The following is a 26,923-nucleotide window of genomic DNA, read 5'->3' as shown; positions in this document are numbered from 1 at the left end:
CTACTGGAAAGTTCTTGCTTATTAACTGCTACTGCAATGGGTTGATTAGAACCCAAAACGTAGGGACTCCCATGTAAGGCTGCTGCTCAGTCTGTGTCCTAAATCTCTTTGGGACTTTGCAGCTGAAAAATACAAAATCAGTGTCTTGCATTTTCATATCAAAGTTAATGCTAATATTATACTGTTCTGTAAATTTACCACCCTGCTCTCAAGTTAATTGCACATGCATGTTTGGTCAGGAAATCTTAATGAGAGAGACACAGACAAGAGTTATACATAGACCTTAACCACGGTGATGCCTCTGCCACTAAGCCAAAATGTAGAAAACTAATCTCAGTAAATTACAAAAATAAATACGCCATCAGTGTCTCATAAATACTTACGATTGTTAATCACAAGTCCTGGAAATGGTCTGTAAAAACGAGAAGAAAAATTACTGATTCTAAAATGTACTGCATGGGGTCTTCCTCCCAAGGCAACCTCCCCAATGTTTTGTAACAAGAGGTTGTGCTAAAATACGAACAAAAAGTCAAACAAAACAAAGGAACTGTCATAGCAGCTCTTGGGCACCGTGGTTTGTTCACCAGCGTTTTGAAAAGCAACATACACAGAAAGATCTAAATCCTTCCCTTGCTCAGCACTAATTAACAAGGGAGTCACCTCTTCTTCAGAGCCCAATTAAACAAAACGTATCATGCAAGGGTCCTTTCAGTCAGAACACTTGGTGATTAAGATATTTAAGAAATTTCTCTCTCTCTAAACTGACGCTTTCAGACTTCTGAGAAAGATAGAATGGACATGTCCTTCAATCTTACCATCTTCATTCACACTACGAACATTTCGGCTTCATTTGTCCTGATATATTGTTATCCAAAAGAGCCAACCTCTTCCACTATTTAAAGACGCACTGCAACTTCTATTCTTTCAAATCTTAACTTATCCAAGCTAGAGAGTTGTCCTCGCAACACCTGTACCATCTGATCACTGGCAATCACATACCGAATGACAGTAAATTTGATGAACTCTGCTGATTCCAAAATCTTCCTCATCGAGCTGATTTCCAGGTAACTGGGAGCTTTAAACACCACGCCGGGCGGCATCCCGTCCACCACCACACAGCCGGGGTTGACAGTGATCTTCCTGTACGGGACTTTCACAGGAAAATTCATACCGATGGCTTCACCTAATCGAGAGAGCTCATGTTTATTTTCAAGTCTGCATATTTATGATTATGTTGAAGAAAAAAAAGTCCTCAGATGTTTAAGAAACTAAAAGCAAAGCCAAGCTTTCTATCTGGTCTGAAACTATGGAAATTCACTGGACAATGAAACAATTACAGTGTTAGAAATAGATGTTCTGAATTACACTCATGAACCTTACTATGAGAGCATTAGCTACAACTCCAACTCCGACAGCTCATCACATAAAGAACCCAGATTCTGTTTTTACCAAATAAAAGGTATAGAAGAAGAGGATATCTAAGGAATCAGCTACCTGAAGGAAAACAAAGCGTTTCCTGCAATGCCATGAAAAGCAACTAAACACAGCACTAATGAAGGTATTTCAGATAAAGAAACTCAGGTCATTATTGCTGTACAATGCAAATAAAAAGTAAAAAGAGAGAGAAAAGAGACCTATACACAGCAAAAAGGTTAAGTTACACTTTTAAAATGACCTTATAACACTACTATTAAGAGGTCAGGATTATGAAGCCCTAAGAATCATGGATTGCCAACAAAGTAAATATTTCATCCATGTTTGCACAGAAAAACCACGAGGGGCAGGGAAGAACATAAAGCAACCTATATTCTTAGGACTTCTTGTTTAAAACACCAGAGTGCATCACTTACAAAAGACTCTTTTTGAAGTCAAAGCACAACATCCATATACAATTCTCATATTTCACAGAATCCCAGAATGTCAGGGGTTGGAAGGGAGCTGGAAAGCTCATCCAGTGCAATCCCCCCATGGAGCAGGAACACCCAGATGAGGTTACACAGGAAGGTGTCCAGGCGGGTTGGAATGTCTGCACAGAAGGAGACTCCACAACCCCCCTGGGCAGCCTGGGCCAGGCTCTGCCACCCTCACCAGGAACAAGTTGCTTCTCATCTTTAAGTGGAACCTTCTGTGTTCCAGTTTGCACCCATTGCCCCTTGTCCTATCACTGGTTGTCACCGAGAAGAGCCTGGCTCCATCCTCCTGACACTCCCCCTTTAGATATCTGTAAACATTAATGAGGTCACGCCTCAGTCTCCTCCAGCTCCAGAGCCCCAGCTCCCTCAGCCTTTCCTCACACGGGAGATGCTCCACTCCCTGCAGCATCTTGGTGGCTGCGCTGGACTCTCTCCAGCAGTTCCCTGTCCTGCTGGAACTGAGGGGCCACAACTGGACACAAGATTCCAGGTGTGGTCTCCCCAGGGCAGAGTAGAGGGGCAGGAGAACCTCTCTGACCTACTGACCACCCCCTTCTAACCCACCCCAGGTACCATTGGCCTTCCTGGCCACAAGGGCCCAGTGCTGGCTCATGGTCATCCTGCTGTCCCCAGGACCCCCAGGTCCCTTTCCCCGACGCTTCTCTCTAATAGGTCATTCCCCAACTTATACTGGAACCTGGGGTTGTTCCTACCCAGATACAAGACTCTACACTTGCCCTTGTTATATTCCATTAAATTTTTCCCGCCCAACTCTCCAGCCTGTCCAGGTCTCTGGATGGCAGCACAGCTTCCAGTGTCAGCCACTCCTCCCAGCTTGGTGTCATCAGCAAACTTGCTGACAGTCACTCTATTCCCTCGTGCAAGTCATTGATGAATATATTGAATAATACCAGCCCCAGTACTGCCCCCTGAGGCTCTGCACTAGATCCAGGCCTCAACTGGACTCTGCCCACTGACCACGACTCTCTGGCTTCTTCCCTTCAGCCAGTTCACAGCCACCTCACTGCCCGGTCATCCAGACCCAACTCCCTCAGTTTAGCTGTTTGTTTTAACGATCATATACATATTTGTTTGTTTTAACAATCATATATATCATTCACCGTGATGTTTCCGTAAATTCAATATGAACAACCTTAACTGCATTCACACCTATGTAAAAATGGAGAGTAAGAAGCAATTACCAAATTTCCGGCTAAAAAGGTCATTTACTTGCTCTCTCAGTTGTCTTGCCTTTTCTACTTTTGACAGCCTCTCACTTTCATCATCTGGAAGAAATTGTTATAATAACATCAGAATCAAGCAATTATTTTTTTCCCCGAAACTCATTTATCTCTGCATGTTTACTCAAAGCAGCTACACCCAAGTGCTTCAAAACAGGTGCTGCCTTTGCTCCTGGTTTTAGCAGTAATGCAGAATTGTAGAAATATGTAAAAATAGATGGTTCTTAAGAAATCCATGAGAAGCTTCAAAATATTTGCACAAACAACATTAGCTTTACTGCCTAGAGATGATTTTTCAAACTTAATCTAAACCCACAGATTATATTTTATTTTCTTACAGTATATATAAAGGTGGGGAAAGCTAAAAGCAAAGTGACCATTCAACAGACGGCCACAGCATGCAATGTTCCTCACAGCTTCTAATGAATGTAATAAATGCCTGAGAAAGTACTAATTAGCTTTGGGACAGAGCAGTTCAGTCTGCATGGTTATTCAACTCAGATGGAATATTTATCTCTTGAAGTTGAGAAGAAATCAGAAATTCAGTATTTAATTTATTACATAAGAAAAAAGGGAAAAATGTGGATACTTCTTAACTAGGGGGCCGGACCAAGAATATTCTAGAGATGTCACTGCACAGATATTCATGAGTGTTAGAAAATACTCGACATCTCAGCACAAACAGAATACTAAATTATGCTCTTTGTTGACTGTATTTGCAATTTCAGTGAACCAGCTTGACCGCAGGAAAAGGCTTCAGGCTAAACAAGTGTCATGAGGAATGGGACAAAATGATGATGTGAAACCAGACAGTGTACACACCTGGGATAGTCACCTGAATGATGTTAAGATCTTCAACACCTGCAGCTGTGTTCACCACTGTGTTTGTTGGGGTGCTTGCTGTATTTGCTATATTGGATGAATTATTTTTCCCTAAAAGTAAAATAACTAAATTTTAAAAACATTCGTAGAGAAACGAAAATCTTGAATATCATATATAAAGAAAATACTGCAAAATAACAGATGTTTACAAGTTTTGAGAGCAGACCTAGTTCCATTTCAAAGCAGGACATACTGAAGGTACATGTTACTGTCTCTTTGCAACCCAAGGGAAGAGCTAGATTAAAAGTAACGCTAATCTTTACCTAGCTGGTTTTCTAAGAAGTTTATAAGATTATTAAGGGGGCGTAAAAAAAGAGTATATGGAGCATGTGTTTTGGTATTCTTATTACCAGAAAAATCATAGCACTTGCAGTTAATTCAGTAACTGATCATTCACCAAAGAAATCCCTTAGTTATATTTGTGAGCCACACTGTCCAGTAGCACAAACCAGCACAGTTCAAGCAACTCAGCTGAGTTGTGCAGAGTTTACACATAATAATACAACTCAAAACCTTTCATCCATGACCTGACGCAGTTCTCCTATCAGCACTCCTGACTCTGAAGTGCTTGTCATTTCTTAATAGATGACTTGCGTATTAGGAGCAAATAATTCATCTCTAGACGTGAATTACTTCTGTGAATCACACATTACCTGTCACATTTTGATAGAAGGTATTAAGGAGTATATTAGAGGCATACTCCCTTGCTAAAGCATAATTTAAACTGTAACTGGTAGGTGTTTTTCCCATCTCAAAAACAAACCAACCAACCACAATGTAGAATGAGTCTTTCAAGAATTCTTTAGCATCATGCAGCTCTCCTGATTTGTATTTAATCCTAGAATGGTAAGCGTAAAACTCACTTTGGGGGCTTACAGCAGAACTTTCCTTAACAGCTGCCTCAAGCATCTCGGGCCTGCAAACAGATCGAGCATATCATGTACAATAATAACATTACATTCATCAACATTCTGACATTAATTTACTAAAGACAAGGACCAAGTTATATCCTCTCAGCCAAACAGCCAGCCAAGAATGCAATGGCGGAGAGGCTCCACGACTTCTCTTGCCACTGTTTCTACACTTGCACGTGGGTATCTAAGCCTGTTCTAGACAAGAAAAATAAATTCTTACATTCCCCAATACACCAATCATCAGTTCTCAGCTCTTAGTATGCTGCCAGCAAGTTTTGTGAGTAACCCATAAGCATTCCATGCAGTACAAACTAAACCAGTGGTGTGATAACTGAAATGGGTTAAGAAATCTGGACTTGCTCTTCCTCCCAAAACAGGCTGTGAGGCTCTTTCAGAACAGATTACTGTATCTCGCTCCACCTCCACAAGAGCTTTCTGACCATTTCGTCATTTACTAAAAATACTCTAGTGCGTACTCTAATTAGTAATTTAGCAACTCGGCAACACAATTTCATTTTTTGGTCTACGTTTCAATTCCCATAGAATAGATTATCAAAGATGCATGGCAGTCTTACTTTTTAATAACGAATTTTATCTTAGATTTGTTTCTCAGGATCTTCTCCAGCCTTGGAATTCCGAAAGTGGAGGGTCGGCGGAACGGCACCCCCTCAGGTAGCCCTTCCACATAGAAAGCCTCCGGGAAGGATTCGAACAACGCAAACGGCACCTGCACTGGTTTAGTCAAGCCCAGCGCTTCCCCTGAAATGCAACAACAGAGCAAATGAGCCACCAGCCAGATAACTGCTGTGTATCCAGAAAGGAAAACCTCAGGTATAAATGGTATGTTGTAGTGGGCACATGCATAGTAGATTAAGCGGAACCAGCAGGCTTTGCGTTTTTGTGGTTGCAGTTATGAGTAAGCTGGAAGAAAATGAAAAAACAGTCTCAAACAGAATTCATCCTGTTACAGTAAATCTGATCATAATTTGCAGTTGAAAATGAATAATCTGCAGCCAGCTCATGCCACTGGCTTGGTCTGCACACCAGACTGTCCCATTTGTACTCCGCTTTCTTACAGGCAACACAGAATCACAGGATGTCAGGGGTTGGAAGGGAGCTAAAGCTCATCCAGTGCAATCCCCCCATGGAGCAGGAACACCCGGATGAGGTTACACAGGAACACGTTCTGTCTCTGCTAGAGAACAGCACCAAGGGCAGGTGAGATCAGCGCTCTTGTTCCAAAAAACACAGTGATAAGTCAGTATTTCCAAATTCATCAGCTTCCAAACAGCCTGCGCTAGAAGAAGCGCTGGGATACGATGGAGCATGTCTCTGCAGATCCCATCCATACGTTGAGTCACGCAGAGACTGATGTCACACAAAGTCCCACTCATAGGAGCGAAGAAAGCTCAAAAAGATGTGCCAGGATGTGGAGTCACTGTGTCCCTGGGTCATTAAAGAAGCAGTAATCCAACCACAACTTCTCCATTTCCACACCCAAATAAAAATAACTAGTGGAAATGTGACACAGAATTGGAAGCAACCTATGTGAGAATGAATGCAAATGAGAAATTGCCTGGAGTACACAGGGACTGCAGGACCTTGGGAATAAACGCATGAACGTATCTCTCATACATCTAGCTGCATGTTCGTAAGGAAGACATCTCAGAGAAAAAGAATCAATAAACTTACCACATTTTTCATTAAAAAGGTTTTCAACTTTCTGCTTTAAGTCAGTAATTTTGGCATTCCACGCCTCTGCCAGGAGGAAATTGGAAGAATTAAATCAATACTCACACAATCAATCAGGCCTTGAAGAATATTTTAATAAAAGTTTAATAAACTATTATGCTTGATAACTGACTTACTATGGCAGTAAAATGAGCAAAAATGGCTTTCATTCTGCAGACGGCACTGAAACCTCCTGCTGCAATCTGAACTTACATCCACGTCAATCCTCATTTTCCTAAAGCTTTGAAAGACACTGCTACTACACACAGCAAGGGCAATTAAAAACTAAATTAATCCAAGCGTGATCGAAATTTACGGTATCAGGCAGCAAAAAATTTACTCATCTGAACCAGCACTCAAAATAGTGGCAGAAAGTTCTTCATATGTTCCATGACACAGCCCTGAAACACAACTGCACGGCTTCCAGTCTGGTCTGGCTTTTCCTTTACTGTTTCCCAGAACTGGAGAGGTCTATAATGGTGACCTTGTAAAATCAGCTCCAGTAGATCACAGCTCACTCATGTTAATTCACAGAATGTCAGGGGTTGGAAGGGACCTGGAAAGCTCATCCAGTGCAATCCCCCCATGGAGCAGGAACACCCAGATGAGGTTACACAGGAAGGTGTCCAGGCGGGTTGGAATGTCTGCAGAGAAGGAGACTCCACAACCTCCCTGGGCAGCCTGGGCCAGGCTCTGCCACCCTCACCCCCAACAAGTTTCTTCTCATCTTTAAGTGGAACCTCCTGTGGTCCAGTTTGCACCCATTGCCCCTTGTCCTGTCACTGGTTGTCACCGAGAAGAGCCTGGCTCCATCCTCCTGACACTCCCCCTTTAGATATCTGTAAACATTAATGAGGTCCCCCCTCAGCCTCCTCTTCTCCAGCTCCAGAGCCCCAGCTCCCTCAGCCTTTCCTCACACGGGAGATGCTCCACTCCCTTCAGCATCTTGGTGGCTGCGCTGGACTCTCTCCAGCAGTTCCCTGTCCTGCTGGAACTGAGGGGCCACAACTGGACACAATATTCCAGGTGTGGTCTCCCCGGGGCAGAGTAGAGGGGCAGGAGAACCTCTCTGACCTACTGACCACCCCCTTCTAATCCACCCCAGGTACCATTGGCTTCCTGGCCACAAGGGCCCAGTGCTGGCTCATGGTCACCCTGCTGTCCCCAGGACCCTCAGGTCCCTTTCCCCTACGCTGCTTTCCAACAGCTCATTCCCCAACTTATACTGGAACCTGGGGTTGCTCCTGTCCAGATGCAACATGCTACACTCGCCCCTGTTCTATTTCATTAAATTTTTCCCTGCCCAACTCTCCAGCCTGTCCAGGTCTCTGGATGGCAGCACAGCTTCCAGTGTCAGCCACTCCTCCCAGTTTGTTGTCACCAGCAAACTGGCTGACAGTCACTCTATTCCCTCATCCAAATCGTTGATGAATATATCGAATAGTACTGGTCCCAGTATTCAAATCCTTCCTAGGTCTTGCACACCACTCGGATATTTCCCCACAGCGATGCCTGATATCTCAAGTGTGTGGAGCTTTTATTAAGCTAATGCACAATATCCAATCTCAGCTGGGTTTCTGCACCGTGGTGGCACCGTGCAACAGGCAAGGGCTCCTCAGCACTGTGCAATATTAATAACAGAGCCGCAAAGATCTAAAGGGATTTATTCTGAACCCAAGTGAATAAGATCTAATGGACCTGTGCTGCATTGTACAGTATTCTCACCCAGAATTTCTCCAATGCAACTTATCCTACATGATGAAGAACCGAGTGTAGATGAAAACATGAACTTCAGTCACTCACTAACTGTAAAATAAAACACAAATTCAAAATATCTTTGATACGTAATCACTAGAATTTTCGGTACCAACATTAACAGAATGCATGTGTGCTAATTCCCACAACACTTACCAAAAGAGAATTCTTTTCCTCGGGGCTTGAAACTCGTACTGGACCCATTGGTTTGCGAATTAGTTCGAACATCTGGTGTTTGTGGTTTGTTAGGACCTGTAAAAAGACATTAGATATATACATGCAGACAGCAGCAGCAAGCCATCATATGAAAAGAACACCACATCAAACTTGATTACTAGAGAGAACTTAGATTCCGAATCAAGAATAGAATTTAAAAAAACCCTTAAGAACTAATTCTAGGGTTTTATTTGAGCATTTGATACTACTGATCACAGCTGTCGTGTCTCTGCTCAGGACTGCATCAGCTTCCGCATCTCTGCTTGGAAATAAAGGCCCAAGGAAACTGTTAAGCTCCAACATTCTACATAATCATCACCTGCACAGAATCCACTGGTATTCAGAAACAAAAAATAAAACCGTTTCTATAGAAAAGTTTATCTAAATCCCTGAAATGAAACTGAGTTTGCTGCATGAGGTGCATGTATAAGTTAATTATGGGCTACGAAAACTGAGAAGAACAGAAAACATTAGAAGAATAGAACATTAGAAGATATTCCTTCCATACCTTCTTCAACAGTAACTTCAATCTCTGGAACCTTTGAATTCCCTGGAGGACTTCGTGACCTTTTCGATCTCTTTGGACTCATTGCTGGAAGTCAACACAATAAAAGGTGTAAAGCACAAACGCCCTATCGTTGTATATCCTGCACAGCTAATGGAAAAGCAGCTGCATTCTGAAAGTTCCAACAGACCGAAGAATCACTTGTGTCTGTACTAAGTACAGTCTGCATTGTAAAATTTGAACAATACAGTGATGCTCACGGCCTTAAAAAGTAGGTTTAGTGCTCTTGAAAAAGGCAGGTATCACACCTAGATTTTCACTCCATTAATTCAGAACAGAAGACTCGAGGTGGGTGCCCTGGTGACAGAAGATACAGAGAAGGCAGAGTTACTGAACGCCTTCTTTGTCTCTGTCTACTCTGCCGGAGCTGTCCTGAGGAGCCCCGTACCGCTGAGGCCCCAGAGGAAGGCAGGACAATGGAGGAGTTTGCCTGGGTTGATGAGGACTGGGTTAGGGAGCAGTCAGGCAATCTGGACATCCATAAATCCATGGGTCCGGATGGGATGCACCCGCGGGTGCTGAGGGAGCTGGCTGAGGTCATTGCTGGACTGCTCTCCATCATCTTTGCCAAGTCTTAGGAAACGGGAGAGGTGCCTGAGGACTGGAGGAAAGCAAATGTCACTCCAGTCTTCAAAAAGGGCAAGAAGGAGGACCCGGGTAATTATAGACTGGTCAGCCTCACCTCCATCCCTCGGAAACTGATGGAACGACTTCTCCTTGATGCCATCTCAAGGCATATCAGGGATAAGAGGGTCATTAAGGGCAGTCAACATGGCTTCACCAAGGGGAAGTCGTGTGTGACCAACCTCATTGACTTTTATGAGGACATAACAAGATGGATGGATGACGGCAGAGTGGTGGATGTGGTCTACCTTGACTTGAGTAAGGCATTTGACACAGTCTCCCACAGCATCCTCACAGCTAAACTGAGGGAGTGCGGTCTGGATGAGCGGGTAGTGAGGTGACTGTGAACTGGCTGAAGGGAAGAAGCCAGAGAGTCGTGGTCAATGGGGCAGAGTCCAGTTGAGGCCTGGATCTAGTGCAGTGCCTCAGGGGGCAGTGCTGGGGCCTGTATTATTCAATATACTCATCAACGATTTGGACGAGGGAATAGAGTGACTGTCAGCAAGTTTGCTGATGACACCAAGCTGGGAGGAGTGACTGACACTCTATGCTAGATCATATTAAATAATGTCTTTTGTTTGCAACACCTGTTTTTTTTTTTTTAACCACAACAATCTCTCAGTCTGCTAAGGAAGCAGAAAGTAAATATTTATGACTTGATGGCAGCAAATAATAATTAATGGTTTACCTCTAGCATTTATTTTACTGGCCAGCCCTGGAGGCAAATAGGAAGTGACAAGCTCAGGCCTAAAAGTTGAACAGAACACGATCCAATCAATCACACACGCGAGAAAAATAATACCACAAAATGTCACAAATTACTTGGAATTCAGTTGAGTTCCAATTTACATAACATCAGCTCCCTATAATAAAGCTTTGCTAGAAGCAGAGGTGACTCTTCATCTACTATAACCACAAAAATTTAGAAAACATAAAGCTACATTTTCTACTCTGTAATCTTCTTTTGGGTTCATTTCTCTAGGTACAAGGCCATTTTTTCCCAAAGATCCCTGGTGTATGGAACATGCAATTGATACATCTATACAAGTTAAATAAGGAAGGTATATCCTTTTATGAGGTAAAACATATGAGCAAAATATTCTGTTTCACGGGAAGCGAATTTAGGTAGCATTTAAAGCCTAAAGCTGCAGGGAAGAAAATAAAATAACTTCAAAATCAGGAGTGAAAAAAAAAAAAAAGAACTGAATTACAAACATACTTTTTAACAACAAATTTGATTTTGCCGCTCCCACGGACAATCCTTTCAAGGCGTGGAATTCCAAACCAGGTGGGACTCCGGAAGGGGATTCCTTCGGGCAAACCTTCGACGCACAGGTACTCGGGGTTTGATTCAAATACAGGATAGGGAACCTTCACCGCCTCTGAGAGCCCCAGAGCTTGGGCTGAAAACAGAGAATGAACGATAGTTTACACACTCAAACGGGGGCTATGTGATCTCAAGTGATTCTAAGGACCTTGGCGTACAGAAGTTCTGCTACTCAGATATAACAAAAAAACCCCAAGAGAAATATTAAAATAGATTTTCTGTTATTTTCTGTAGAATAACTGCAAACAGGGACTTGGTCCATGTTGTTAAAAAAACATCTAAGCCTGCAGTGCCAAATATTTTCTCTGACAACTTTTTTCATCCAAAAGTTTTTTGTGCACATAACATTTCTTGTCACACAACTGGAAAAACTATGACCTAGGATGAACAGGGCTGCATCCAGCTGGCGGCCAGTCACTAGTGGTGTCCCCCAGGGGTCAGTGTTGGGTCCAGTCCTGTTTAACATCTTTACTGATGCTTTAGATGAGGGGATTGAGACCATCATCAGCAAATTTGCTGATGACACCAAGTTGGGAGGGAGTGTCGACCTGCTGGAAGGCAGGAGGGCTCTGCAGAGGGATCTGGATAGACTGGAAAAATGGTCCGATTCCAATGGGATGAAGTTCAACAAGGCCAAGTGCCGGGTCCTGCGCTTTGGCCACAACAACCCCCTGCAGCGCTCCAGGCTGGGCACAGAGTGGCTGGAGAGCAGTCAGGCAGAAAGGGACCTGGGGGACTAATGGACAGGAAGCTCAACGTGAGCCAACAAGTGTGCCCAGGTGGCCAAGAAGGCCAATGGGTTCCTGTCCTGTATCCAAACCAGCGTGGTCAGCAGGACAAGGGCAGTGACCCTTCCCCTGCGCTCTGCATTGGGGAGGCCACACCTGGAGTGTTGTGTTCAGTTCTGGGCCCCTCAGGTCAGGAAAGAGATTGAAGTGCTGGAGCGGGTCCAGAGAAGAGCAACAAGACTGGGGAAGGGACTTGAGCACAAGCCCTATGGGGAGAGGCTGAGGGAGCTGGGCTTGTTTAGTCTGGAGAAGAGGAGGCTTAGAGCTGAGCTCAGCGCTCTCTAGAACCACCTGAAGGGCAGCTCTAGCCAGGTGGGGATTGGGCTCTTCTCCCAGGCAGTCAGCAATAGGACAAGGGGCCATGGGCTTCAACTCTGCCAGGGGAAATTTAGGCTGGAAATTAGAAAGCAATTCTTTGCAGAGAGAGTGGTCAGGATTGGAATGGCTGCCCAGGGAGGTGCTGGACTCACCGGCCCTGGAGGTTTGTAAACTGAGACTGGACATGGCACTTAGTGCCATGATCTAGTCAATGGACTGGAGTTGGACCAAGGGTTGGACTTGATCTCTGAGGTCTTTTCCAATCCAGTCGATTCTGTGATTCTGTGTGAAAGTCATTTGTGTCATTTATAGGAAAGAGTCAGTAAAAAGCAGGTAAGAATACTCAAGATTTTCATATTTACCCTAGTACAACTTTGATGTTCAAATAAGTGAAGCACAGTAACATTTAAAACTCTTTACAGATGAGTTTTAAAATGCAGTAGCATTATAAAACAGTTCATTTAACATTTAACTTACCAAACTTCATATTAAATATCTCTTCTACTTGTTTTCTCAGCTTTGTGATCCTGACATTCCAATCGTCTTTCACTGAAAATTGGGAATGTGCATATGTCAGAGTATTACCCAGTTCTAGATGAAGTGGTACATTCAAACACTTTTCTTTCAACACGAGAACTTGTAAACTATCAACACAATGACATCTGAGTAGACAAGGACACATGAGTAATGATTATTAATGGCAGCTTAAATGATACACACAATTGCCTCTACATAACAGAAGATCATTTATATATAGTTACACATTTCAAACATTGGCCCAAGTGGGAGAACTTGCTCTTCAGAGCCTTGAGATGTAGGAAGGAATTACTCTTGTGGCTCTTATGACGTTGGAATTAATTCATCATACCGCATAAGAATAACGCTCTTTAGATCAGAAGATGAGGATTTAAAGAGTGCTTTGCTAAACATTTTGATTAGCATCAAAAAATCATCTCCAGTTGTGCTCTCTATTGTCAATAAAAGCCAATTACAGGAGTGTTAGCCAGAGCAGGCTATTTGTAGCTTAGGTAGAGAAGAAAGCAAAGGACACTAGCAGCAATAAAAAGCACTTCATTTCTGACAACCGGCACCGCAATTCATTACTTTCCATCATAAACCACAAATAACAATTAACCACTACTGAGCTAACACCGTTCAGGGTTGTGGACAGCACGCATGAAGGAAGCTATGCAGAAAGTTTTTGTTTCCAAATTGTATTTTTGACTAAAAAAATCACCTGATCTTGTTAATTTTTAGCTTCTTATATTTCCAAGGCAAAATATATTCATGCTTTTTGCAATCTCACCTACTTATTTGATAGATTTCACAGATATTTAACACCGGCATGTGTGTTTATACTTATCCACGTGTTGTAGTCTTACTGGCAAAGGAGTGAGACTAATTTACTTTAAATGATCCAAAAAGCCACCCATGTTCACAACGACCCATTTATTCTTTTCAGACCTCAGGAAGAGCGTGTCAGCACACCCATCACCAAACGCTGCACTGACCCAAACGTGTTTCCCCACCAAAAGCCACGATTCCCACTCGGAGACTCTTACCCAGAGTGTTTGGCTTGGGCTGAATAACTTCAGCTGAAGGGAGAGTGAGCAGCTCTGGCCTGCAAGCAGAAAACAAACCACCTGTCCATTCTTGACATAAATTCAACACCAGTACTTATTATGACATGAATTGAAAAGTTTGGGTTTTTTGACTATGTCTTTCACACCTGTGAACATGCTACAAAGATATTTTTGAAGACTTGTCTGGATTGCAAATACCTACTTTATAATGCAGAATATTTAATCTGCCTATTTAGTAACCAAATGCTTCATGACTTAACGAAACCAAGTGCCTGATTACACAAAGGGTGCTTTGTTTGGCCTCTTTCTTAAAAAGAAAAAAAAAAAAGTGTTTGGGTATTATAACAAACACGTACCTTTTGATCACAAATTTTATTCTGTTGCCCACTTGAATTATTTTTTCAAGGCGAGGGATTCCATACCAGGAGGGGCTCCTAAAGGGGATGTTCTCTGGCAGCCCTTCGACGTAGAGCTCAGTAGGATGGGCCTCAAATTTCTGGTAGGGAACAGCTTTCGGCTCCGTGCTCCCCAGGGCCTCGGCTGTTAGAAAAAAACACATCCAGTAACTGGACAGTTTGGCCATCAACTTTTTTTCGACAGTTCGGTCATCATCTTTATGAAAAGCTACCTAAGCTCCCAATTCCTCAGGCTGTTGCAATCATGTGATTCTGTGGAACCTTCACGAAATACAAAGCCATGAAAGAAAATAATACTGTACTCACCAAACTTTTTAGAGAAGAGTTGATCTACCACCTTTCTGAGTTTGGTGATCCTGGCATACCAGTCCTCTTTCACTGTATTTGAGAGGGACACAGAACAAAACCAACATTCCCTCATTATTTCCAGTTGTTCAGCTTATAGCAGGCACAACTATCCCGCATTTTCAGGTAACCCAGAAAATACTATGCAAAGATTCAACTTGCAACAGGGAAAATTAATTATTAAAAAAAAAGAAGGACAGAATATAAAACTGTATAAAAATCCGTTGAACAAGTGACATCGCTCATGCTACAAATGGCAGGCAGTGTACTGGCAGGAAGAACTGCAATGCTGCCATCATCTGCCCCCAATCCATACATCCCGTTTGGAGATGGGGTTAGATTTTTTGCCAGTTTCATTTCCTAAAAAAATGATCTTGATATTCAGTGCAGAGTTTGGTACATGTATGGGGTGAAAACTTGCTTTTAAGGAATTTTCACTAAGCACTGACAACCCCAAACCAAGATGTTGCAAATGGGTGCGCTCAGCAGTTTGCTCTTTGCTGTATATTCTTGTTGAATTTCCAGCATCCACTTCTCCCACTGTTCACGGACAATACTTTTTGAAAGGTGATTAATAACTATATGGAATTATTCTGGGGATAATCTGGAGAGTTCCAACTCTCCAAATGGTTCTTCGACACTAACTGAGACATGAGTTTTCCTAGCTACAGGGGTTTTACGGGATATGTAATGTACCTGCTTTGTCTTCATGATGAGTACAACCATATTAAATATGACAAAAACAGAGAAAAGGGTTAATTAAAAAACCCACATAAGAGTACAGTTAAGTCATTAATCTACCTACTATTTTTGTAGTCAAATTTGGTGCTCAAAGGAACAGCAGGTTATTAAGATTCAAGACACTAGCTTAACTTATACTGCAGGAAAGGTTTAATTCCTGCACACAGGCTGAAGTGACATCCTTCTGACACAATTTCTTCGCTTAGTTTAGATCCTTAATGTTCACTTTAAGTACAGCCTTTGATAGAACTTTTTACAACAGAAGACTATGAGTATACAACACAACCTAATCGTGCTGCAGTGGTGCAGATACGAGCACTGAAACGCTTGTGTCCCTGTCTGAACTAACAATTTTTCTGGTATTATTACAATTCACGGTTCAGCCAGGCTGAGGTTGGCAGTTAGCATTCTGGGGTTGGAATCAATTTGTTTGCTGCCACTGGTTCATGCCTACAAGCTTTCAACACTTGGCTTAATTGGACAATTGAAAAAAATGCCCTGAAGCCCAAGAGACAGTAGAACACAACTGAAGAGAAAACACGAGTCCTGGAAAGTAATTTACCAACTAATGCCCAAAGGCATAATTATATCAAAACTTCTTTTTTTTTTTCCTCCATACTAAACTTTTTTTCTCCCAGCTTGCAAGGAAATGAGTTTGTGGGTGCAATTGTAACAAACGTCTGTTCTTGTAGTCTTGGTTTTACATGGGCATTTTTGTTACCTTTGGATGGGTGCTCAATGGAGACAAAGCCTGTAAGAGCATCTGCTGAGAAGTATTGCAGACAGCAGAAGCGTGAGAACACGTTGTTTGCATGAAAATGCAGTCTCATCATCCAAGCAAGTCACATGCAACAATAACTGTCACTAAAAGCAGTATGTTCATTATTGCATTTCAATTAATCTAATTTCAATTAATCTTATTTTGGCAAATACCATATATAGATAATTATTCCATGCGACAGACAGTTCCCTACCCTCTATCAGCTATAGAAACTACTACCTTTTCTCTACATCTCAACAGACTAACACTTAGCTCATTATTTTTCCTTCTGGCCAGTGGAATTAAATCCGTTGATAGTTGTCACTAACACTGGCTTGGAGTGGAAAACAGCTGTCACTCTGTAGCTAAAGAAAATTCAAAACAAGTGGAATTATTTGCTATCTGTTATTAGTAAAAGCAAAAGACTGACAAATGGGAAATTGTATTGTACTTGTACAACTCGCAAGTTTGAAGACCTACCTCCTGCAACCGGTTTGTCCAACGGTGCATCTTCTTGTGTCAAATTCAAAAGCTCATGCCTAAAAGATAGAAGATACACACTTCAGTGACGCACACTTTCATAAACCAGAATTTACAGCCTACAGCTACCTGATTAGAAAATAAAAACCACAGGGGGCATCACGATCCCCAATGTTAAAATCCATCAACATCAAAGTATTGTAAGAGCTGGTTGGAATCCTACTAACAGAAACACTGTCAGTTCCTGAGATCAGCTGATCGGAGGCAGCTCGGCAGGTCCCGATTAAGCAAAATCTTCGAGGTACAGAGAAGCCTTTTTATGGGATTTTTTCTCTCTCAATCGGGCACTTTCATTCTCTAGAGACCCGGAAGCTCCCGGCAGCCCTTGTGAGAGCAGCTGACGCGAGTGGGCGTTACCGCGGCGAGGGCGATCACACCCCCGCCCCTCGTCTTGAAGAAGCCTCCAGGACGCTGCCCACCAGGCGCTGGAAGGGGCAGTCGGCTTGTGACACGGGTGAGTAGCACCCACGCTGTGCTGCAGCAGCGGGTGTGGTAACTCGTGCACTAGGGTGCACAGGTTGTCACTTTTGCTAGTTAGACCCTCTCACCTATTGCCACTGTCTCATACTGTTGCTGACCATGGTCTTGACCAGAAAGAGAGCTTGTCTGAAGAAGACTGTAGCAACTCAGACAGACTGTCTGCCCCGAACCGTGGCTGTTCAGGTTTCTGGCTGCAGGGAGAGCCAGAGCCTGCTGCTGCCAGATGACGATGGCAGCATCCCACCTGTGTGAGCTGTGAGCAGGTGCAAGATCTGCTCTACATGGTTGCAAAGCTTAAGGAGGAGATTGAGATGCTGAGAACCATCAGGGAGTGTGAAAAGGAGATCGACTGGTGGGGTAACTGCCTGGCGTGCCATTCAGAGAGGCTCCAGGGGGACACCCCCAAAAGGTGATGAACTCCTTGTCCTGTCAGGCAGAGGGAGAAGACCTGAGACAGCCCCTGTCGCTGTTGGGCAGAGGTAGGGGACAGAAAAGATGATGAGGGTTGGAAGCAGGTTCCAGTTTGGGGCCATGGGCAATCCCCCTCCCTACCTGCTTTGCTTCCCCAGGTGCCCCTCCATAATAGGTTTGAGGCCCTGGATCTTGAAGAGGAGGTAGGTGAGGATGTGGTGCAAGGCCCACCTATGAGGTCACATAGAAAGAGGCAGCTGACTCCACGCCTCAAGACCACCTCAGATGAGAAAGAAAGGAGGGTAATTGTAGTAGGCAATTCCCTTCTGGGAGGGACAGAGGGCCCAATCTGCAGAGCTGACCCTCATCGTAGGGAAGTGTGCAGTCTACCTGGAGCCCGGATCAGGGACATCACCAGGACGCTCCCCAACCTGGTGCACCCAATGGACCACTACCCACTGCTGATCTTCCAGACAGGTGGGGAGGAAGCTGCATCCCGCAGTCTGACGGGAACGAAAAAAGATTTCAAGGCCTTGGGATGGATGGTAAAAGAGTCTGGGGCTCAAGTGATTTTCTCTTCCCTCCTTCCAGTTTTGGGTAATGATATGGGAGGGAATAGAAAAGTTCAGTCTGTAAACAATTGGCTACAGGACTGGTGCTACAGGCAGGGCTTTGGGTTATTTGATAACAGCTGGTTTTACAAGACACCAGTCCAAACAGTGATACATGGGAAAGGTTTCAGTCCAAACAGTGATACATGGGAAAGGTTTCTCTCGCAGGGGCAAAAGGATGCTGGGACAGGAATTAGCAGGGCTCATTTGGAGAGCTTTAAACTAGACTCGAAGGGGGATGGGGTTGTAGCTGGGCTTGTATCAGTAGGGCATCACTCTAGAGTTGATGGAGGCTGGGAGGCCTCCCATACCCCTGGGGTGAAATCAGTGTGCTCGGCTCGCTCTCTGAAATGCCTGCACACCAATGCGTGCAGCATGGGGAATAAGCAGGAGTGATTCTGTGAAACGTTTTTGATGCCTGATACGCATATTCACCTGAGCCATAACATTTCATGGTCACATCCAGACTACATTAAAATTACCTGGGAAGTCTAAGATGCACTTAATCAGAAACTAAGATCCAACACCTATTATAGCTGCAGAGATTAAAATAGTACAAAGAGATCTGCCCATGACAAGAAGGCCATAATATCAAAATGTTCTGATCTCAGCCACCACCATGCTGCTCTGTGGATCTGATAAGCTGAATTTATATGAGTGATGATGAGTGAACATCAAATTACTCATCAGTACTGCACAACAACAGCTCAGTACAAATCAGTTCGGAAGTTCTTGAGGATAAAATGAAGCAGAGCGGAGGCAGCAAAAAACAATCAATCCTATAGGGACAAAAATGCAAACTTCCTTACTTTTTAATCACAAAGCGGATTCGCTCCTTTGCTAGAAGTATCCTCTCCAGGCGGGGAATGCCGTACGTGGACGGACGCCTGAAGGGAATTCCCTCTGGCAGCCCTTCCACGTATAAATCTTCCACATGGGACTGGAAGAGCGGGTACGGGACAGACACGGGACCTTTTGCTTTTATAGCTTGAGCTTCAAGAAAAAAGGAGAAGAAAAAACATTAGAGTAGTTTGTGGTTCTACTCTGATATCACCCTGAAAGCTTCCAAACTAGCGAACAGGCACATTTAAACACGCAAGCATTCCTATTTGTGGGGATTTGTTTTTGTTTTATAGCTAAATCACTCTAATTCATAGTAAATAAGCTGCAGACCTGCATATATATGCAGATTCTCCTCTTTTCCCTTTACTCTGTAAACGTTTAATAACAGAGACAGCACCTGTTACAGTGAAATTTCACAGTATTCTGGTTTTATTTAATAACACATTTTGAAAGATGAAATTATCTAGACTTAATTATAGACCAAACATTTAATTAGCTCTGATTATTATTATTATTTGTTACTACTATTGGGTTACAAGAGTCACTAATACCTTGGAGGGGGGACACAAATCCCTTCTTTTGAGTGAATTCCTAAAGCTTTGGGTATTTTAGAAATGCAAGGAATTGCTAATAAAAAACCAATACACTTCTAACATCATCCAAAAAAAGCATGGCCCTACTAATGAAATCTTTGAAGCAAATGAAAAGCAAATAACAGGTTCACGCACAGCTGGAAAATAACCTCGATGTATTTCTTTAAGTTATGAGAACCGCAATCCTAACAATACACCCATCAGGCTGGCAAATACTGGAGAGTGGCCCCATGGTTTGCAAATACCAAAAGGGCTGATTTCTTCATACTCACAAGGGTACGTTAATTTTGTAGGCCATGCAACAAGAATTCTCTATTACCATCTGACTGGTCTGCAAATAGTTTGGTACATTCTGTTGGTTTGCTATGGAAATTAGATGCAAAAAATTATTTGAGGAGAGAAAGGCCAAGCTAATGCCAAATTAGAGTCCAGTGATGGGGCAGCATTTCTGAAAGCAAAACTACTCAGGACAGCTTTTCAAGGAACTGAACGTACCATGAAATTGGTCTGTGGTTCAGACATTGGTGTACACCAAACAGGCTAACTCAGAAATTCTTAAAGGCAATAGGACAATTTAGGTTTTAAAGGCATTTGGGTAAGATACTCTTTGAACCACTTGGAAGCTCATCACAAAAGAGGGAGGCTTTGAAAACACTGTGTGTATCTTAGTCTTTGTTCTCTGATGAGAATCAAGTACCGACATTTTAGAAAATGGTGAGAAGAACCTTGTTTCAACCAGGCTTGGTTTTAACTGCCAAATAGAAGATGGCCCAAACTGGAGCACTCTGGGAATTCTGGACATCTGTAACTCATTTCGGGAAATGGGAAACTGTATGTCCATACAAATAGAAAGCACTGGAATCTGGTATGGAATTGGTTCATGAATCAATGAAATGTTGTCATCCATGGGGAAAAAAAGGGATCATTTAATACCATACGGCCTGCTGTGGCAAGTCAGGAATAGCTCTGTATTCGGAGTCCACAGGAGATTTTTAGGCTGGCTACATGCTAACACCAAAATCAAAATTAAAGCAATTCACCAAGAATGGTGCTCCCTTCTAGAGCAATTAGAATACTGTGAATCGGATTCTGAACTGTTTTTACTTGGTGTGAGTTGCTTTCAGAGGGCTGTTCAAATCTCAGATGACAGTCACACCCAGAACGTGTAATAAGTCCAAATCACAAGGTCCGTTCTGAAAGCACTTCCACTTCTCACGGCAGAGGAGCACCGCCATTTATTCTGACACTTAATGCTGACGCTGATTTAGTCTGCGATACGTGGACACAAAATGCGTCTGGATGCAACATCTGGAGACAAATCCCCAAGTCTAACACGCGCGCTTCTTTTTCTCTCCTTCTTGGAGAATCTTGGAATTGTTGTTTCACTGTACATCAATCATAATCAGAAAGGAACAGTGGTAACATCTCCCCAGAGCCATTTTAAAAGATTATTTCACTTAAGGACACAGTGTAATCACTGAAAAAAGGCCAGCTCTCAATGTGGGTGCACACTGGAGCTCCAGGAAACTGAGCACAACTGAAAAAGAAAATCAAGTTTCACACTGAGGTGCCACACAGAGGCACCAACTTTCATATTACTCTGCTCATCAAAAAAGCTACTTCCCCCTGTTTCAAGTCTCCTAATAATATGTAACCCTTTGGTGCCGTCAGTACTGGTGTGAACCTGAGCCAGCCATAAGACACGTGCCAAAGAGCTGTGATTTACAGTGCAAAGCACTAGAGGTAATTGTTTGGAAAGGAGCATAACACATACCGTATTTGATTTCAAACAGCTCTTCAACTTGCTTTCTTAAGTCTGTAATTCGCGCGTTCCATTTCTCTGCAAAGAAAAGAGAAGAACGTGTCAGACTACAAACAAAACCGAGAATCTCTTGTAAAATCTGTGTTACCACTACCTGGAAGTACACAGTGTGCTTTTACTGCTCAACTGCATACAGGTGCCTATGGACTATAGTATGGGCAATACATTCAGAAAGAAAGAGGATAGAATGTTTCTGATTAACTCCAGAACTTCTGCAGATATTAAATCAAGGTTAAAACAACAAAACAAAAACAAAAGCACAACATAAACCAAGCTAAAGTAACTTCCACAAATGGTTTCCCTTTGATGGCTCTCACTACTGTTGACAGTCACCTAAATCCGGGTGCTGAAAAGCTTAATTATTGAAGCTTGATAAAGCTTACAGCGACTACACGAAGTACAGATTTGTGCCAAAACAACAAGTACGTGGGTCAGGAGGCATCGTGCCATCCTCTACCTTAATCCAGTATTTCTCCAAGTCCTGATGTTGCAAAACAACCCCATAAATCCTACTTCTGAAAGAAGGTAGCGGCTGCACGACAGAAGTTATCCAAATCCAAACGTGTGCTCCATGGAGAGCTGGATTAAACAGCAGAATTTTAACATCTCATTTTCTGCCTGTGACAGAGGGCACACGTTTTCATAGCTTTATTTACTATCTCAATGCTTTTCGGAAAGTGCCACAACTCTTTTGTAGATGGTACCAGATGCTGGTTGGCCTTGTAAGGATGAGTTAACAAGCAGATGTACTTACAGCTTATTCCTTACACCAAAGACCTGAATCTACAGGGGTCAAAAAATGAGACCATTCAAGCCATTACACTTCCAGTTGTCAAAATAACTCTTCTATCACACAAGACAGAGGACTGAATTTTGACTCCGTATCGAAAGGTGTTTAAATATTCATTTTCAGACCAGCGTACAGAACTTTGGCCACATTTAAGCTTGTATTTTTTAGGGTAATTTCACAGATATCAGGAGGACACCACGCTTCAGGTGTGGGCAAGAGTAAGACCTTTTATAGAGGGAAAAGGGTGTTTCCACATGCTGCCTTGCTTACTTGAAGATCTGTCCTGGGGTGTTATCTTCTTGTTCTCAGACTAAATACAAAACAATGACTGTGCTGGCTACAAAAAAGAAAAGTTTCTAACTGCACGAAGAAAATCTACTCACTTTCAGTCAGACCAGCACAACAACACAACTGCAAGACACAACCTGAAGCCTTTGAGCCTTTGATAAAATCTCTAAGAAAGCAAAAAAACATTGTGGGAAGAGATTTTTACTGACAGTGTCAGTTCCTTTCAAAGATATTTTTACCCTTAAATAGTTGGCTCAGAAAGATTTTTGAAATCCAGTCGCCCTTCTCAAAGATTATCCATTTCTATTTTACCAGACACTTTTCATTCTCCCCCTGCTTCCAATTATTTTGTTTTCCACTTTGTTTTCCTGTTTCCATGAAACTAAGAGCCCAGCAAATTATTCACCCTGTTTCTCGGGTCACTCGGGGTACCTGATCTCTGACTCAAGACACATACAAAGACTCTCCAGCTCCAGCTATCAAACATCTGGATCTCAGCATTATGTAAAATACTGAAAGTCCTTATCAGATGAGGCAGATTTCCCTCTCAAGCACCTGCACCTCCTTTCCAGTCTTCAGAGTGCATGTAACTTTGTCATTCTGCAGCTATTCATGACAGAATTCAACACCTCTTGTCTCCTGTCTATTAACTAACACTAGACTTCACCAGACAAAGGTGTAAAGTCTTTGGAAATGTCCAAACTGCAGCACTGCAACTACCAACAGTTGCGCTTTCTTTTGTTACAGCAAATGAAGTCTATTTCTGCAAATCTCACATTCATTTTGTGTTTTAACCAGACACGATAAATACCACTTTTTGCAGGTGAACCCCAAAAGTGGGTATGAGGGGCAATAACCTCAGTACCATTTAGGAAGCCCAGGAATAAAGATCTCTCGGTAAACCGTGAGCTGCAAAACACTGTAATCTAACTGCACAGCCGGTGGTTAAGAGAAAACAGCCCAGAGAGAATCTACCAGGTCAGCTCAGAAGCACCAGTGAGCAGTAAGTGGCGACACGTTCTTTAACTGGTCTTTCAACACTGCAAGCTCAACTCAAACTTTCATCATCCTGATATTTTAATACCTTTCTTCTCCGTGTTTAATTAAACCCCTGTTTATTCCCTTCAAACACTGCTGGCCTGTCAAGCTTAGATATTCCTTTCTACTAAGGGAATATATTTTAGCAAAAGCTTCTGCAGTATTAAACGCTCAGTCTTCTCCTCTACTAATGTTGCCATTATGTTCTCCTGACCCAACCAAAACTAACTAATGCTACATGTGGAACTGCCTATTAGCATTAATGATCTTTTGAGAATGGAGATCTCAACAGTGTGTTGTTATTTTTCGCTGAAATTAGCGTGAAATAGCATTTCACGCAAAACAGATGTCAGAAGAGGTTCCGTGGGGCTTTTTCAATTGACCTCACATCCCAGCATCTCTAATAAAATTTCAAACACTGTGCCAAAGGACATATTCCTGACTGCAGAACCTTATAGAATTACAGATTCATAGGTTATCCATCTAGAAACCAAACCAAAACAAGAAATAAAGGAGAAGTATGGGGCTGCAACAAATCACATGGGACGTACCCTTTAACCAGAACAACTACAGGGTGTAGATGTATTTCTGCAGTGAGAACTCCATGTCAGGTATAATGAAAAAGCACTGCCACAAAGACCCAAATTTGTGTGTCCAGAGGAATCAAAGCAAGCTATTCAGTGCAACAGAGTCATTTGGTTATCTTCTCAAACATGCCTCCCTCAGCCATCTCCATTGTTCACAGCAGTATCAAGAGAGACAGGCTCCTTGACCTCGGGTTTGCCGTAATTCAGCGCACTAGTAAATTCAGTCTTATCTTGTCCAAGAAATCAGCTGACAAAAACCTAAACTTATTTTTATTCTATTAAAGTACTTCAGTGTCTATTTAGAGGGTCACTTTGAATAACGAGAAACAGAGGTAGCCTGCGATGATGATCATACTGCTGCGATATATCTACAAAGAGCCCCGGGCTCTTAAATGAATACCTGCATTGGTGCCTCTCACTCCGGCAGTGTAAAAACGTCTAATAACTTCTTATAAAACTGAGCAGACACAAAATAATGTTTTCTTACCAAAATTGAACTCTCTCGCTTTTCTTCTCCCAGTACTGGCAGCTTCACTAGGTGACTCGGTGCTCTTTGCTCTCTTGTTAGGGGGTGAGTAGTCATCGTCATCATCTTAAAGAAACAAAAATATCACTGTTGTCAAGTCCAGAGAAGGCATGTGTAACATTGGAACTGCTTTGAATTTCAAAGCTCTAATGCAAGTATTGAGCTGTGCTTCATCAGGGCATCAAATTTTGCTACTAGTTACTTATGTGAGTAACTTTAGAAACCTGCTGGCCTGTGTATCAGCAATTTGCCCAAGAGAGCAGCACATGGCACAAGACAGCCAAAAGCAAATCTCCTTCTGTATCTCCTAAGGAAAACAATATTGTGTTCTGAAACACAACCGGGCATCTCATGATCATAAAATGACTACACAAGAGCAAAACGAATCAGGAAATAAATTGTGCGGGCACAGATTGTATTTTTTATCTAGTTGGAAGTGTCCTTCTGCTGAAACACAGCACCTAAGTTTGATCCTGAAGCGCTCAAAGTGCTAAAACTTGTTTCAGACCAATGTGAAACTCATGGACTAGGTATGTTTACCAAGCAGGGCACAATCCAAACTGCAGCCAACACTGGCACATAATCCTGGTTATCCAGTGCCAAGTAACGCAGGCATTGTAAACCAGATTTTGGACATCAAAATACCCAACAGCTTGAAATCAATGGACCAGAGAACTAACCTTCGATGGTGACCTCGACCTCGGGATCCTCACTGGTTTCTGAGGAGGCGCGTTGGGAGGGATCTGAAGGGGGAAAAACAGGAATGCTGAGTGATGGACAGAGAAAAGATGTTTAACCAAACACTCTGTGATTTTGTATTTAAACAAACACTTGTCAAAGAAGTTCCCCAGCTCACTGAAATGTTTTGCATTCACAACATGATACAAAACCAGAAACAAAGATATTTTACCATAAGCCTTTAAGCAATTCTGTAGACAAGGGTAAGGAGGTGAGGATTATACTTGTTAAATTGTGTGTGCAGCAGCACAGAGTTGGTGCTAATGACAGTAAGAAATTCCTTATTCTTGGCTTAACAGGATTAATACAATCATAAATATTTTCCCCTTTGTTATCAAGGACTATTGGAAATACAAACAAAGGCTGTGCACCCCTACAGATGATGTATTTCTTTACCATTTATACAGATCCATAGTTGTTGCACTATAATGATCTCCATAACAGGCTGCAAGGCCAACAGTGAAAAATGAGAGGGAAATTCATGATCACAACGCTTTTGTTGGGGCAGTCTGCACCAACGTAATAAATAGAATTAGCCCTATCAATACACAGTGGGAGAAAGAGCAATTCACATTTAACTGTAGTAAAGTAAAATAAAGTGAAGCTAATTATATTGGATTTTTTTTTCCAAACTAAGCAGCAGTGCATGAAGGAATATATTTTAATTACTCTGGCAGAGTGATGCTGCACTTGTGTATTTTGAAGAGTATCTTCTTCCAGATCTCTGGAAGCTGGGAGTAAAATATCACTTGGGGAGCAAGTTGGAAGGAATCTCCACTTCAAAGGCTCTTCCCATGATGTCACGTTTAGCAGAGATTCAACAATATCTACTGAGACACCTTATCTATATATTCAAGCTATGTCAAAAATATCATTTAGTTCATGGAAAACATGGTATGATATTTCAATCTAATTCAGAGTGGGTGCTGGGTAGATAACCAGCAAATGCAAAGCACAGCAAAAGAAAATAAGGTAATGGTTTTTAGCAGATGTGAACATGAAGTATGGTCATAAAAATAACCATCACATCAACTGATCACCTGGAACCTTTTCTGAGAGCATCAGAAAAGTTCAAAGAAGAAAAACAACAGAATGATTTTTTTGAAATTCACAGAATCACACAGAATCCCCGAATGTCAGGGGTTGGAAGGGACCTGGAAAGCTCATCCAGTGCAATCCCCCCATGGAGCAGGAACACCCAGATGAGGTTACACAGGAAGGTGTCCAGGCGGGTTGGAATGTCTGCACAGAAGGAGACTCCACAACCTCCCTGGGCAGCCTGGGCCAGGCTCTGCCACCCTCACCCCCAACAAGTTTCTTCTCATCTTTAAGTGGAACCTCCTGTGTTCCAGTTTGCACCCATTGCCCCTTGTCCTGTCACTGGCTGTCACCGAGAAGAGCCTGGCTCCATCTTCCTGACACTCCCCCTTTCCATATTGATCCCCATGAATGAGTCCCCCCTCAGTCTCCTCTTGTCCAGCTCCAGAGCCCCAGCTCCCTCAGCCTTTCCTCACACGGGAGATGCTCCACTCCCTTC

At 42.7% G+C, this 26,923-nt stretch overlaps 1 protein-coding gene across 3 annotated transcripts in view; it reads right to left on the bottom strand.

The window, feature by feature from the left end:
- GTF2I (general transcription factor IIi) overlaps positions 1–26,923 on the bottom strand; it is a 60,712-nt gene that overhangs the window by 6,075 nt on the left and 27,714 nt on the right. For all 3 annotated transcript variants that reach the window (XM_082068341.1, XM_082068340.1, XM_082068339.1), the window contains exons 10-29: positions 25,329–25,391; positions 24,610–24,714; positions 21,372–21,437; positions 18,971–19,154; positions 16,600–16,658; positions 14,580–14,651; positions 14,214–14,397; positions 13,837–13,895; positions 12,752–12,823; positions 11,061–11,244; positions 10,530–10,588; positions 9,161–9,244; positions 8,593–8,688; positions 6,643–6,708; positions 5,526–5,709; positions 4,900–4,952; positions 3,977–4,087; positions 3,116–3,199; positions 1,000–1,183; positions 384–412 (exon numbers count right to left, since the gene is read on the bottom strand). In XM_082068341.1, coding sequence (XP_081924467.1) covers positions 384–412; positions 1,000–1,183; positions 3,116–3,199; positions 3,977–4,087; positions 4,900–4,952; positions 5,526–5,709; positions 6,643–6,708; positions 8,593–8,688; positions 9,161–9,244; positions 10,530–10,588; positions 11,061–11,244; positions 12,752–12,823; positions 13,837–13,895; positions 14,214–14,397; positions 14,580–14,651; positions 16,600–16,658; positions 18,971–19,154; positions 21,372–21,437; positions 24,610–24,714; positions 25,329–25,391 — 1,998 coding nt within the window. The remainder of the gene's footprint in view (positions 1–383; positions 413–999; positions 1,184–3,115; positions 3,200–3,976; positions 4,088–4,899; positions 4,953–5,525; positions 5,710–6,642; positions 6,709–8,592; positions 8,689–9,160; positions 9,245–10,529; positions 10,589–11,060; positions 11,245–12,751; positions 12,824–13,836; positions 13,896–14,213; positions 14,398–14,579; positions 14,652–16,599; positions 16,659–18,970; positions 19,155–21,371; positions 21,438–24,609; positions 24,715–25,328; positions 25,392–26,923) is intronic.

Source organism: Streptopelia decaocto (assembly GCF_964273445.1).
Source record: "Streptopelia decaocto genome assembly, chromosome: 18".
Classification (NCBI taxonomy): Eukaryota; Metazoa; Chordata; class Aves; order Columbiformes; family Columbidae; genus Streptopelia; species Streptopelia decaocto.
Note: the sequence above shows the minus strand (reverse complement) of the source record. Positions and strands in the feature narration are given on the sequence as shown.